Source organism: Vidua macroura, chromosome 4 (genome assembly GCF_024509145.1).
Source record: "Vidua macroura isolate BioBank_ID:100142 chromosome 4, ASM2450914v1, whole genome shotgun sequence".
Lineage (NCBI taxonomy): Eukaryota > Metazoa > Chordata > Aves > Passeriformes > Viduidae > Vidua > Vidua macroura.
This window is the reverse complement of record NC_071574.1, coordinates 72110250-72125373: the sequence shown is the minus strand read 5'-3', so window position 1 is coordinate 72125373 and position 15124 is coordinate 72110250. Positions and strand designations below refer to the sequence as shown.

At 60.8% G+C, this 15124-nt stretch overlaps 1 protein-coding gene across 1 annotated transcript; it reads left to right on the top strand.

Annotated features, from left to right (window-relative positions):
• The first annotated feature begins 3121 nt into the window (after positions 1-3121).
• NAGK (N-acetylglucosamine kinase) lies at positions 3122-13402 on the top strand. Its single transcript, XM_053975766.1, has 10 exons — positions 3122-3166; positions 3426-3510; positions 6690-6788; positions 6879-7020; positions 8092-8202; positions 9041-9153; positions 11007-11094; positions 12038-12135; positions 12975-13053; positions 13154-13402. The coding sequence occupies exons 1-10, from the start codon at positions 3138-3140 to the stop codon at positions 13336-13338; spliced, it is 1029 nt and encodes a 342-aa protein (XP_053831741.1). The 5' UTR covers positions 3122-3137; the 3' UTR covers positions 13339-13402.
• Positions 13403-15124: the final 1722 nt, after the last annotated feature.

Here is a 15124-nt window from a genome sequence, read left to right as displayed (position 1 = left end):
GGGATTTGGGATTTGGGATTTGGGATTTGGGATTTGGGATGTGGGATTTGGGATGGCCTGGATGGTGCTGCCGAGTGGAAAGGGGTTCCTGACCATGCTGGGCCACCTGTCCCCTCCTCCAGTCTCTGTGTTGTTGTCCCCAGCTGAGAGCAGTTGTCCCTGCTCCTCCTCCTCCCTGTCCTCATCAATCCATCCATCATCCATCCATCCATCATCCATCCATCATCCATCCATCATCCATCCATCCATCATCCATCCATCCATCCATCCATCATCCATCATCCATCCATCCATCATCCATCATCCATCCATCCATCCATCCATCCATCCATCCATCCATCCATCCATCATCCATCCATCCATCCATCCATCCATCCATCATCCATCCATCCATCCATCCATCCATCCATCATCCATCCATCCATCCATCCATCATCCATCATCCATCCATCATCCATCCATCATCCATCCATCCATCCATCATCCATCATCCATCCATCCATCCATCCATCCATCCATCCATCCATCCATCATCCATCCATCCATCATCCATCATCCATCCATCCATCCATCATCCATCCATCATCCATCCATCATCCATCATCCATCATCCATCCATCATCCATCCATCCATCCATCATCCATCCATCCATCATCCATCCCTCCATCCATCCATCCATCATCCATCCATCATCCATCATCCATCCATCCATCATCCATCCATCCATCCATCCATCCATCCATCCATCATCCATCATCCATCCATCCATCCATCCATCATCCATCATCCATCCATCCATCATCCATCATCCATCCATCATCCATCCATCATCCATCATCCATCCATCCATCCATCCATCATCCATCATCCATCCATCATCCATCCATCATCCATCCATCCATCCATCATCCATCATCCATCCATCCATCCATCCATCCATCCATCCATCCATCATCCATCCATCCATCATCCATCATCCATCCATCATCCATCATCCATCATCCATCCATCATCCATCCATCCATCCATCATCCATCCATCCATCATCCATCCCTCCATCCATCCATCCATCATCCATCCATCATCCATCATCCATCCATCCATCATCCATCATCCATCATCCATCCATCCATCCATCATCCATCATCCATCCATCCATCCATCCATCATCCATCCATCCATCCATCCATCATCCATCATCCATCCATCCATCCATCCATCCATCATCCATCCATCATCCATCATCCATCCATCCATCCATCCCTCTCTCTCTCTCCCTTCACATTTCCCATCCCTCCATCTCCCCTGTTCCCTCTCCCTCCTCTCCCTCCCTTTCCCCGGGGCGGGGACAGCGCCATCTCCCGCGCTGTCACCTCTGCCATCAGTGTCACCTCCGCCATCAGTGTCACCTCTGTCCCCCGCTGGGCCCTGCAGGGCTCAGCTGTGACCCCGCTGCCCCGGGGCGGGGACACCGGCAGCGGCTGCGCAGGGACACCCGAGCGAGGGGACACAGAGGGGACACCGGGCACCGAGGGGACACCGGGCACCGAGGGGAAACCGGGGACAGAGGGGACACCAGGCACAGAGGGGACACCAGGCACAGAGGGGACACAGCGGCTGCTGGCCCACGGACACGTGCCACAGCCCTCCGTGGGGACAGAGGGGACAGGGGGACCCCCTTAGCTCGGGGGGATCCCGGGAAGGAGAGGCTGAGGGCGAGGGGGGCTCTGTCCCGGGTGGGAACGGGGGATTTGGGGGGTTTGTCACGTACGGATATGGGGGGATTTGGGGGGTTTGTCACGGGTGGGTTTTGGGGGGATTCAGGGGATTTCTCACGGGTGGGAATGGGGGATTTGGGGGATTTGTCAAGGATGGATATGGGGGGATTTGTCCCGGGTGGGTTTTGGGGGGATTTGGGGGATTTTTCCCGGGTGGGTTTTGGGGGGATTTGGGGGATTTTTCCCGGGTGGGTTTTGGGGGGATTTGGGGGATTTCTCACGGGTGGATTTTGGGGGGATTCGGGGGATTTCTCACGTACGGATATGGGGGGATTTGGGGGATTTGTCCCGGGTGGGTTTTGGTGGGATTTGGGGGATTTCTCACGTATGGATATGGGGGGATTTGGGGGGTTTCTCACGGGTGGGTTTTGGGGGGATTCGGGCGGTTTCTCACAGGTGGGCACGGCGGGATTTGGGGGATTTCTCACGGGTGGGTTTTGGGGGGATTCGGGGGATTTCTCACGTATGGATATGGGGGGATTTGGGGGATTTCTCACGGGTGGGTTTTGGGGGGATTCGGGGGGTTTCTCACAGGTGGGCACGGCGGGATTTGGGGGATTTGTCACGTATGGATATGGGGGGATTTGGGGGATTTCTCACGGGTGGGTTTTGGGGGGATTCGGGGGGTTTCTCACAGGTGGGCACGGCGGGATTTGGGGGATTTCTCACGGGTGGGTTTTGGGGGGATTTGGGGGATTTGTCACGTATGGATATGGGGGGATTTGGGGGATTTGTCCCGGGTGGGTTTTGGAGAGATTCGGGGGGTTTCTCACGGGTGGGCACGGCGGGATTTGGGGGATTTGTCACGTATGGATATGGGGGGATTTGGGGGGGTTTCTCACGGGTGGGCACGGCGGGATTCGGGGGATTTGTCACGTATGGATATGGGGGGATTTGGGGGATTTGTCCCGGGTGGGTTTTGGGGGGATTTGGGGGGTTTGTCCCGGGTGGGTTTTGGGGGGATTCGGGGGGTTTCTCACGGGTGGGCACGGCGGGATTCGGGGGATTTCCCCCAGTCCGCAGCCCCACACGCGTGGCGCAGTGTCCTGAGCGCGTCCGCGGGGCCAGCAGCGCCCCGTGCGCGGGGCCGTGTCGCCGGTGGGGTCCCGGTGCCACCGCGGGGTCCCCGGGGCGGGCGCGGGGGGCGGAGCCAACGCGGGGGAGGCGTGGTCATAGACTGTGACGACACTGCTCTTTGCCCATATATGGAGATGGGCGTGTCCAAGGGTGGAGCCAGGCGGAAGGGCGCGTCCGAGGGAAGTGGCCGCGATCCATAAACAGGAATGGGCGTGTCCCTGGGTGTGGCCACGCCTCGGGGCGTGTCCGGGCGCGGCGGGGCGGGGCCAGTGGCGGCCGCGATGGCGTCGCTGTTCGGCGGCGTGGAGGGGTGAGGGGCGCGGCGCGGGCGGGGGGCTCCGGGGGCTCCGCACCCCCATCCCCATGGCCCCGCCCGGGTACCCCCGAACCGGGGGAAGGGGCCTGGGGGCGGCAGGAGATGGAGGGGGTTCGGATGGACCCCCCCGGTGGGGGTCAGCACCCCCCATTTCAGGGCCCCCCGAGTGACCCCGAGGGGAGATGGGGCTCAGCTCGGGGGGACGCGGGGACAGCGGGGTGGCGCTGGCAGTGTCCCCCCCCTCTCTCCGCAGCGGGGGCACCCACTCCAGGGTGGTGCTGGTGTCCGGGGATGGCCAAATCCTGGCCGAGGCCGAGGGACCCTGCACCAACCACTGGGTGAGCTGGGGGACAGCGCTGTCCCCAGCCCGGCTGCGACACGGGGACAGCGGCGAGGGGGTTTGGGACACGGGGACAGCGGAGATGGAGCTGGGTTTGGGATATGGGGGTGGGACGCGGAGTGGGGTTTGGGACGTGGAGTGGGGTTTGGGACACGGAGTGGGGTTTGGGACATGGAGCGGGATTTGGGACACGGAGTGGGGTTTCGGACACGGAGTGGGATATGGGACACGGAGTGGGATATGGGACACGGAGCAGGGTGTGGGACGTGGAAATGGGTTTGGGACACGGAGCGGGGTTTGGGACACTGAGTGGGATATGGGATATGGGACATGGAGTGGGGTTTGGGACGTGGAGTGGGGTTTGGGACACGGAGTGGGGTTTGGGACACTGAGTGGGATATGGGACACGGAGTGGGATATGGGACACGGAGCAGGGTGTGGGATGTGGAAATGGGTTTGGGACACTGAGTGGGATATGGGATATGGGACATGGAGTGGGGTTTGGGACACGGAGTGGGGTTTGGGACACAGAGCAGGATTTGGGACACTGAGTGGGATATGGGATATGGGACATGGAGTGGGGTTTGGGACGTGGAGTGGGGTTTGGGACACTGAGTGGGATATGGGACACGGAGTGGGATATGGGACACGGAGCAGGGTGTGGGATGTGGAAATGGGTTTGGGACACTGAGTGGGATATGGGATATGGGACATGGAGTGGGGTTTGGGACGTGGAGTGGGGTTTGGGACACTGAGTGGGATATGGGATATGGGACAGGGAGTGGAGTGTGGGACACAGAGCAGGATTTGGGACATGGAGTGGGATATGGGACACAGAGCAGGCTGTGGGATTTGGATATGGGTTTGGGACATGGAGTGGGGTTTGGGACAAGGAGCTGAGTGTGGGACAGGGAGTGGGGTTTGGGACACAGAGCAGGATTTGGGACATGGAGTGGGATATGGGACACGGAGCAGGCTGTGGAACGTGGAAATGGGTTTGGGACACGGAGCTGGGTTTGGGACACTGAGTGGGATATGGGATATGGGACACGGAGTGGAGTGTAGGACACGGAGCTGGGTTTGGGACACGGAGCAGGATTTGGGACATGGAGTGGGATATGGGACACGGAGTGGGATATGGGACACGGAGCAGGGTGTGGGACGTGGAAATGGGTTTGGGACACGGAGTGGGGTTTAGGACATGGAGTGGGATATGGGATATGGGATACAGAGTGGGGTTTGGGACACTCTGTGGGACATGGAAATGGGTTTGGGATACAGAGTGGGATGTAGGACATGGAGCAGGGTTCGGGACAATGAGTATGGGACACAGAGTGGGGTTTGGGACACAGAGCTGAGTTTGGGACACTGAGTGGAATATGGGATATGGGACATGGAGCAGGGTGTGGGACGTGGAAATGGTTTTGGGACATGGAGTGGGGTTTGGGACACAGAGCAGGATTTGGGACATGGAGTGGGATATGGGATATGGGACACGGAGTGGAGTGTAGGACACGGAGCAGGGTTTGGGACACGGAGCTGGGTTTGGGACATGGAAATGGGTTTGGGACATGGGGTGGGATGTGGGACATGGAGCAGGGTTCAGGACAATGAGTGGGATATGGGACACGGAGCAGGGTGTGGGACGTGGAAATGGGTTTGGGACACGGAGCGGGGTTTGGGACACTGAGTGGGATATGGGATATGGGACAGGGAGTGGAGTGTGGGACACAGAGCAGGATTTGGGACATGGAGTGGGATATGGGATATGGGACACAGAGTGGAGTGTAGGACATGGAGCAGGGTTTGGGACACGGAGCAGGATTTGGGACACGGAGTGGGATATGGGACACGGAGTGGGATATGGGACACGGAGCAGGGTGTGGGACGTGGAAATGGGTTTGGGACACGGAGCGGGGTTTAGGACATGGAGTGGGATATGGGATATGGGACACGGAGTGGGGTTTGGGACACTCTGTGGGACATGGAAATGGGTTTGGGATACAGAGTGGGATGTAGGACATGGAGCAGGGTTCGGGACAATGAGTATGGGACACAGAGTGGGGTTTGGGACACGGAGCTGAGTTTGGGACACTGAGTGGAATATGGGATATGGGACACGGAGCAGGGTGTGGGACGTGGAAATGGTTTTGGGACATGGAGTGGGATTTGGGACACAGAGCAGGATTTGGGACATGGAGTGGGATATGGGATATGGGACACGGAGTGGAGTGTAGGACACGGAGCAGGGTTTGGGACACGGAGCAGGGTTTGGGACATGGAGCTGGGTTTGGGACATGGAAATGGGTTTGGGACATGGGGTGGGATGTGGGACATGGAGCAGGGTTCAGGACAATGAGTGGGATATGGGACACAGAGTGGGGTTTGGGACACAGAGCTGGGTTTGGGACATGGAGATATGGGATATGGAGCAGGGTTTGGGACACGGAGCTGGGTTTGGGACACAGAGCAGGATATGGGACATGGAGCTGGGTTTGGGACATGTAAATGGGTTTGGGATACAGAGTGGGATGTGGGACACTGAGTGGGATACGGGACACGGAGCGAGGTTTGGGACATGGAGCAGGGTGTGGGACATGGAGATACAGGATATGGAGCTGAGTTTGGGACACGGTGTGGGGTTTGGGACACTGAGTGGGATATGGGACACGGCTGTGGGACATGGAGCTGGGTTTGGGACACAGAGCAGGGTTTGGGATATGGAGATATGGGATATGGGACACAGAGCAGGGTTTGGGACAAGGAGCTGGGTTTGGGACACAGAGCAGGGTTTGGGATATGGAGATATGGGATATGGGACACAGAGTGGGGTTTGGGACACGGAGCTGGGTTTGGGACATGGAGATATGGGATATGGAGCAGGGTTTGGGACACGGAGCTGGGTTTGGGACACTGAGTGGGATATGGGAAACGGCTGTGGGACACGGAGCTGGGTTTGGGACACGGAACAGGGTGTGGGACACGGGGCAGGGTGTGGGACATGGCAGTTCGGGATATGGAGCAGAGTTTGGGACACGCAGTGTCGCTCTTTCTGGTTGTCCCCAAACTCATGGACACCGCAGCCACTTCAGGCGGTGCCACGGTGTCCCCGTGCCCAAAAAGCCGCGTGGGACCCCGTGGGATGGCACCTCAGGGTGTCCCCTGGCCGTGTCACAGCTCATCGGCTCCGAGAAGTGCCTGGAGAGGATCGAGCGCATGGTCAGCGAGGCCAAGAGCAAAGCGGGCGCCGACCCCCGGGTGCCCCTGCGCTCGCTGGTGAGCCCCCCGAGCCCCCCGCGCTGTCCCCGGGCCCCGTGGCACCCCCGGCTGCGGGCGCGGGGGGTGACGGTGGCCCGGGCGCGGCAGGGGCTGTCGCTGAGCGGAGGGGACCAGCAGGACGCCGTGGGGAAGCTGACGGAGGAGCTGCAGCGCCGCTTCCCGCACCTGAGCCAGAGCTACCTCATCACCACCGACGCCGTGGGGGCCATGGCCACGGCCACTGACCACGGTGGGGATCGGCCTGTCCCCCTTGGCCCTGTCCCCATTGTCCCTGTCCCTGTTCCCATCCCTGCCCCCTTGGCCCTGTCACCCATTCATCCCTGTCCCCATTGTCCCTGTCCCCCTTGTCCCTGTTGCCATCCCTGCCCACCCTTGGCCCTGTCCCCATTGTTCTTGTCCCCCTTTTCCCTGTCCCCATTGTCCCTGTCCCCATTTGTCCCTGCCACTCCTTTGTCCCTGTCCCCCTTTTCCCTGTCCTGTTTGTCCCTGTCCCCCCCTTGTCCATGTCCCCCCCTTGTCCCTGTCCCCATTGTCCCTGTCCCCCTTGTCCCCGTCCCCATTTGTCCCTGTCACCCCCTTGTCCCTGTCCCCATTGTCCCTGTCCCCCTTGTCCCCGTCCCCATTTGTCCCTGTCACCCCCTTGTCCATGTCCCCCCCTTGTCCCTGTCCCCCTTTCCCCTGTCCCCATTTGTCCCTGTCCCCATTTGGCCCTGTCCCCCTTGTCCTTGTTGCCATCCCTGCCCACCCTTGTCCCTGTCCCCCTTTTCCCTGTCCTGTTTGTCCCTGTCCCCCCCTTATCCATTTCCCCCCCTTGTCCCTGTCCCCATTGTCCCTGTCCCCTTGTCCCTGTCCCCCTTGTCCCTGTCCCCATTGTCCCTGTCCCCTTGTCCCTGTCCCCATTTGGCCCTGTCCCCATCCCTGCCCCCTTGGCCCTGTCCTCATTGTCCCTCTCCCCCTTCTCATCCCTGTCCCCCTTGTCCCTGTCCCACTTGTCCCTGTCCCCACTGTCCCTGTCCCCCTTGTCCCTGTCCCTGTTCCCATCCCTGCCCCCTTGTCCCTGTCCCCCTTTTCCCTGTCCCCCTTGTCCCTGTCCCCATTGTTCCTGTCCCCTTTTCCCTGTCCCCACTGTCCCCCTTGTCCCTGCCCCCACTGTCCCTGTCCCCCTTGTCCCTGTCCCCACTGTCCCTGTCCCCCTTTCCCCTGTCCCCCTTGTCCCATCGCTGTCCCCCCCGTCCCTGGTGGCTGGGGTGGCACTGGTGACATCAGGCACCGTGCCAGCCCCGCGGCTGTCACCCCGCAGGTGGCATCGTGCTGATCTCGGGCACGGGCTCCAACTGCAAACTCATCAACCCCGATGGCTCCGAGAGCGGCTGCGGCGGCTGGGGGCACATGATGGGGGACGAGGGCTCGGGTGAGCCCGGGGCACCGGGGACCCCGCACGGGTCACCCCGCTGCTGACCCATAGCTGACCCCATAGCTGACCCCATAACTGACCCCACTGCTGACCCATAGCTGACCCCATAGCTGACCCCATAACTGACCCCATAACTGACCCCACCACTGACCCCATAACTGACCCCATAACTGACCCCATAAATGACCCCGTAACTGACCCCGTAACTGACCCCGTAACTGACCCTGCTGCTGACCCCGCTGCTGACCCCATAGCTGACCCCATAACTGACCCCGTAACTGACCCCATAACTGACCCCACTGCTGACCCATAGCTGACCCCATAACTGACCCCATAACTGACCCCATAACTGACCCAGCAGGGGTCACCCTGCTGCTGACCCCATAACTGGCCCCGTTTCCGACCCCGTTCCCGGCCCCATTCCTGACCCCATTCCCGGCCCCATTCCTGACCCCGTTCCCGGCCCCATTCCCAGCGTACTGGATCGCGCACCAGGCTGTGAAGACGGTCTTTGACTGCCTGGACAACCTGTCCCTGACCCCACTGCTGGCCCCACTGCTGACCCCATAACTGACCCCATAACTGACCCCACCACTGACCCCACCACTGACCCCATGACTGACCCTATAACTGACCCCGTTCCCGACCCCATGACCCATCCCAGCGTACTGGATCGCGCACCAGGCCCTGAAGACGGTCTTTGACTGCCTGGACAACCTGTCCCTGACCCCATTGCTGACCCCACTGCTGACCCCATAACTGACCCCACCACTGACCCCACCACTGACCCCATGACTGACCCTATAACTGACCCCGTTCCCGGCCCCGTTCCCAGCGTACTGGATCGCGCACCAGGCCGTGAAGACGGTCTTTGACTGCCTGGACAACCTGGAGGCGCCGCCCCACGACGTCGGCTACGTCCGGCAGGCCATGCTCGACTACTTCCAGGTGCCGCCGGGCTTTTGGGGTCGTGGCGGGTTTGGGATGGGTGTTGGGGTCTTGGGGGAGGTTTGGGATGGCTTTTGGGGTTCTTGGACCGGTTTGGGATGGCTTTTGGGGTCGTGGCGGGTTTGGGATGGGTTTTGGGGTCTTGGGGGGTTTGGGATGGGTTTTGGGGTCTTGGGGGAGGTTTGGGATGGGTGTTGGGGTCTTGGGGGGTTTGGGATGGCTTTTGGGGTCTTGAGGGGTTTTGGGATGGGTGTTGGGGTCTTGGAGAGGTTTGGGATGGGTGTTGGGGTCTTGGACGGGTTTGGGATGGGTTTTGAGGTCTTAGGGGCTTTGGGATGGGTGTTGGGGTTCTTGGATTGGTTTGGGATGGGTTTTGGGGTCTTGGGGGGTTTGGGATGGGTGTTGGGGTCTTGGGAGAGGTTTGGGATGGCTTTTGGGGTCGTGGCGGGTTTGGGATGGCTTTTGGGGTCCTGAGGGGGTTTGGGATGGCTTTTGGGGTCTTGGGGAGTTTGGGATGGGTTTTGGGGTCTTGGGGGGGGTTTAGGATGGGTTTTGGGGTCTTGGGGGAGGTTTGGGATGGGTGTTGGGGTCTTGGGGGAGGTTTGGGATGGCTTTTGGGGTTCTTGGACGGGTTTGGGATGGCTTTTGGGGTCGTGGCGGGTTTGGGATGGCTTTTGGGGTCCTGAGGGGGTTTGGGATGGCTTTTGGGGTCTTGGGGAGTTTGGGATGGGTGTTGGGGTTCTTGGACGGGTTTGGGATGGGTGTCAGGGGTCTTGGGTTGGGTGTTGGTGTCGTGAGGGTATTTGGGATGGGTGTCAGGGTTCTTGAGGGGATTTGAGATGGGTTTTGGGGTCTTGGGGGGTTTAGGATGGGTTTTGGGATCTTGGGGGGGTTTGGGATGGGTTGTGGGGTCTTGAGGGCTTTGGGGATGGGTGTTGGGGTATTGGGGGAGGTTTGGGATGGCTTTTGGGGTCTTGGGGGGGGTTGGGATGGCTTTTGGGGTCTTGGGGGGTTTGGGGATGGGTGTTGGGGTTCTTGGACAGGTTTGGGATGGCTTTTGGGGTCTTGGGGAGGTTTGGGATGGCTTTTGGGGTCTTGGGGTGGTTTGGGATGGGTATCAGGGGTCTTGGGATGGCTTGTGGTGTCTTGAGGGGCTTTGGGATGGGTGTTGGGGTTCTTGGGGAGGTTTGGGATGGGTTTTGGGGTCTTGGGGGGTTTGGGATGGCTTTTGGGGTCTTGGGGGGTTTAGGATGGGTTTTGGGGTCTTGGGGGGTTTAGGATGGGTTTTGGGGTCTTGGGGGAGGTTTGGGATGGGTGTTGGGGTCTTGGGGGAGGTTTGGGATGGGTGTTGGGGTCTTGGGGGAGGTTTGGGATGGCTTTTGGGGTTCTGGGGGGATTTGGGATGGGTGTTGGGGTCTTGGGGTGGTTTGGGATGAGTTTTGGGGTCTTGAGGGGAGTTTGGGATGGGTTTTGGGGTCCTGTGAGGGATTTGGGGTGGGTATCAGGGGTCTTGGGGGGGTTGTGATGGGTGTCAAGGTCCTGGGGGGAGTTTGGGATGAGTATCAGGTCCTAGAAGGGTTTTGGGATGGGTATTGGGATCCAGGGGTGGCCCTGGGCCGTGTTTTGGGGTCCTGGGGGGTGTTTTGGGGTCCTGGGGGGCCCTGGGCCGTGTTTTGGGGTCCTGGGCTGTGTTTTGGGGTCCTGGGGGGCCCTGCGCCGTGTTTTGGGGTCCTGGGGGGCCCTGGGCCGTGTTTTGGGGTCCGGGGTCACTCCCAGCCGTACCCGGGACTGTCGGGGTGCCCGGGGGGGGTCCCCAGGGGTCACCCCTGCCCCCCCCGGCCCCGACCCCGCAGATCTCGGACAGGATGGGGCTCCTGACCCACCTCTACCGCACCTTCGAGAAGTCCAAATTTGCGGGATTTTGCCAGAAACTGGCGGAGGGTAGGGAAACCCCTTCCCAGGGAATGACCCCCTTGCCCCTGTCCCCTTTGTCCCTGTCCCCCTTGTCCCTGTTTGTCCCTGTCCCCTTATCCCTGTCCCATTTGTCCCTGTCCCCTTTGTCCCTGTCCCCCTTGTCCCTGTTTGTCCCTGTCCCCTTATCCCTGTCCCCTTTGTCCCTGTCCCCTTTTTTCCTGTCCTCCCTGTCCCTGTCCCCCTTATCCCTGTCCCCTTTGTCCCTGTCCCATTTGTCCCTGTCCCCTTTGTCTCTGTCCCCTTATCCCTGTCCCCCTTGTCCCTGTTTGTCCCTGTCCCTGTCTCTGTTTGTCCCTGTCCCCTTATCCCTGTCCCCCTTATCCCTATCCCCTTGTCCCTGTCCTCCTTGTCCCCTTATCCCTGTTTTTCCCTCTCCCCTTATCCCTGTCCCCTTGTCCCCATCCCTGTCTGTCCCTGTCTGTCCCTGTCTGTCCCTGTCCCCTTATCCCCGTCCCCTTGTCCCTGTCTGTCCCTGTCCCCTTATCGCTGTCCCCTTGTCCCCGTCCCCTTGTCCCTGTCTGTCCCTGTCCCCTTATCGCTGTCCCCTTGTCCCCGTCCTTGTCTGTCCCTGTCTGTCCCTGTCCCCTTGTCCCTGTCCCCTTGTCCCCGTCCCTGTCTGTCCCTGTCTGTCCCTGTCTGTCCCTGTCCCCTTGTCCCCATCCCTGTCTGTCCCTGTCTGTCCCTGTCTGTCCCTGTCCCCTTGTCCCCGTCCCTGTCTGTCCCCGTCTCTGTCCCTGTCCCCTTGTCCCTCCCGCTGCCACTCCCCGCTCTCTGCCCCGGCCGCCCCTTGACCCCGAGCACCCTGTGCCCTCCTCGGGGTGACGCCACCCAGGTGCCACCCGCGGGTGGGGGGTGGGGGTGGCACGGAGGAGTGTGTCCCACGCCCCCCGCGGGTGCCACCCCCACGCAGGCGCCCAGCTCGGGGACCCGCTGTGCCGCCACATCTTCACCAGGGCGGGCGAGCTGCTGGCGCGCCACGTGGTCGCCGTGCTGCCCAAAACCCACCAGGTGAGGCCACAGCCTCATCCCGCCGGTGTCCCCAAGCCCTGCGGCGACGGTGCCACCGCCGCGGCACTGGGGACACCCGGCGGCGGCACTGGGGACACCCGGCCACGGCACTGGGGACACCCGGCGGTGGCACTGGGGACACCCGGCTGCGGCACTGGGGACACCCGGCGGTGGCACTGGGGACACCCGGCGGTGGCACCGTCGCCGCAGGGGTTGGGGACCTCCCCAGGGTCTTGGGGAGGTTTGGGATGGGTTTTGGGGTCTTTAGGGGGTTTGGGATGGCTTTTGGGGTCTTGGGGAGGTTTGGGATGGCTTTGGGGGTCTTGGGGAGGTTTGGGATGGGTTTTGGGGTCTTGGGGGAGGTTTGGGATGGGTTTTGGGGTCTTGAGGGGGTTTGGGATGGCTTTTGGGGTCTTGGGGAGGTTTGGGATGGGTTTTGGGGTCTTGGGGAGGTTTGGGATGGGTTTTGGGGTCTTGGGGTGGTTTGGGATGGGTTTTGGGGTCTTGGGGTGGTTTGGGATGGGTTTTGGGGTCTTGGGGTGGTTTGGGATGGGTTTTGGGGTCTTGGGGGGGTTTGGGATGGGTTTTGGGGTCTTGGGGTGGTTTGGGATGGGTTTTGGGGTTCTGGGGGGATTTGGGATGGGTTTTGGGGTCTTGGGGGAGGTTTGGGGTGGCTTTTGGGGTCTTGGGGTGGTTTGGGATGGGTTTTGGGGTCTTGGGGAGGTTTGGGTTGGGTTTTGGGGTCTTGGGGTGGTTTGGGATGGGTTTTGGGGTCTTGGGGTGGTTTGGGATGGCTTTTGGGGTCCTGGGGTGTGTCTCTGAGCGTCCCCGGCCCGCAGAGCCTGTTCGCGGGCGAGCTGGGGCTGCCCATCGTGTGCGTGGGCTCGGTGTGGAACAGCTGGGATCGCCTGCGGAGCGGTGAGCGCGGCCCGGCCGCGGCGTCTCGGCCTCCGTTTGTTTTTATATATTTCTTCTGTGGGGCGGGCTGGCCGTGACGAGGCCCCCCGGCGTTCCGTAGGCTTCGTCCGGGTGCTGGAGCGGGCGCGGGGCGAGGCGCCCGGGCCGTTCTCCCGGTTCAGCCTGCTGCGGCTCCGGCGCTCCTCGGCGCTCGGCGCGGCGCGGCTGGGGGCGCGCGGCGCGGGCGCGGCGCTGCCGCTGGATCGCGCCGCCAACGTGGACGTGTTCTACACGCACGAGTTCTGAGCGCCGGGAGCGCCGGGAGAGCCCCACGGCATCCCCGGGAAAACGGGGAGAGGCCGGCGGAGGGGCGGGGGCCGCTCGTGGGGTGGGTTTGGGTGGGGTTTGGGTGGGGTTTGGGTGGGGTTTGGGTGTGTGGGGTTTGTTTGGGTGGGGTTTGGGTGGGGTTTGGGTGGGGTTTGAGGTTCGGCAATAAAACGGTTGCACTGGCCCGGGGGAGTGGGAATGGGAATGGGGTGGGAATGGGGGAGAGGGAATGGGAATGGGGTGGGAGTGGGAATGGGAATGGGGGAGAGGGAATGGGAATGGGGTGGGAGTGGGAATGGGGAGAGGGAATGGGGCAGGAATGGGGTAGGAATGGGAATAGGGATGGGAGGGAGTGGGAATGGGAGAGTGGGAACGGGGTGGGAATGGGAATAGGGTGGGAATGGGAATGGGCGAGAGGGAATGGGGATGGGAGTGTGGGAATGGGATGGGAATGGAGGAGAGGGAATGGGAATGGGGTGGGAATGGGGGAGAGGGAATGGGAATGGGGTGGGAGTGGGAATGGGAATAGGGGAGAGGGAATGGGAAAGGGGTAGGAATGGGAATGGGGTGGGAATGGGATTGGGAATGGGGGAGAGGGAATGGGAATGGGAATAGGGGAGAGGGAATGGGATGGGAATGGGGTAGGAATGGGAATAGGGATGGGAGAGAGGGAGTGGGAATGGGAGAGTGGGAACGGGGCGGGAATGGGAATGGGCAAGAGGGAATGGGGATGGGAGTGTGGGAATGGGGTGGGAGTGTGGGAATGGGAATGGGGTGGGGATGGGAATGGGGCGGGAATGAGGATGGGAATGGGAGAGTGGGAATGGGAATGGGAGAGTGGGAATGGGATGGGAATGGGGATGGGAGACAGGGAACGGGGTGGGAATGGGCATGGGGGCGTGGGAATGGGGTGGGAGTGGGGCCGGATGGGACCAGGAGTGAGGGGATGGGAATGGGGCAGGATGGGGATGGGAGAGTGGGAACGGGGTGGGATAGGGATGGGGCAGGATGGGAAGGGGGCAGGATAGGGAATTGGATCGGGAATGGGAAAGGGATTGGGATTGGAACTGGGGATGGATTGGGAATGGAAATGAGAATGAGATTGGGAATGGGATTAGGATTGGGAATGGGATTGGGAATAGGGATGGGAGTGGGGTGCTGAGCCTGCCAGCACAGGCAGGGAGGGCTCTGCATCCAGGGAAAAGCAGGAAGGAGGAAATCCCAAAGACTGGGATCAGGGATGACATCCATGACCTGGGAATGGACGTGGAGCTGCTGGAGCAGCTTTTGGGAGAATTCCCACTTGGAAGGGGAAACAAAAAAAAGGGAGAAAATCCCTTTTGGGTTCTTTTTACCGGGAATCAAAAGTGCCCAGAAAGGTGAAAGTGCTGGAAAATCCTCTGGGAGCTTTTCCAGGAGGGAAATTCCCAAGCAGAGGCACCTCAGGCTCCAAACTGGGAACGACTGGGATCACTGGGAGGGGCGGGGCGGCCAAACCCGCTCACGGAGACCCCGCAGTTTTCCAAGGAAAACTTCCAAAAAAAGTTTATTTGGGATAACGCCTCGTCCGAAATTTACAGCATTGGGGGGGGGGGGGGGGGGGGGGGAATTGGGGGGGAAATCCAAGGAAAACTGGGAAAAAGAGGAGGGGAAAATGTGGGATCGCTCCAGGATCCCGTCCTGCCCAGCCAAAAAACGGCCCCAAATGGGGTTTGTAGGGTGGGATCGCCACGGGGCCGCTGCTTCCAGAGGGGCTGGGAAAAGC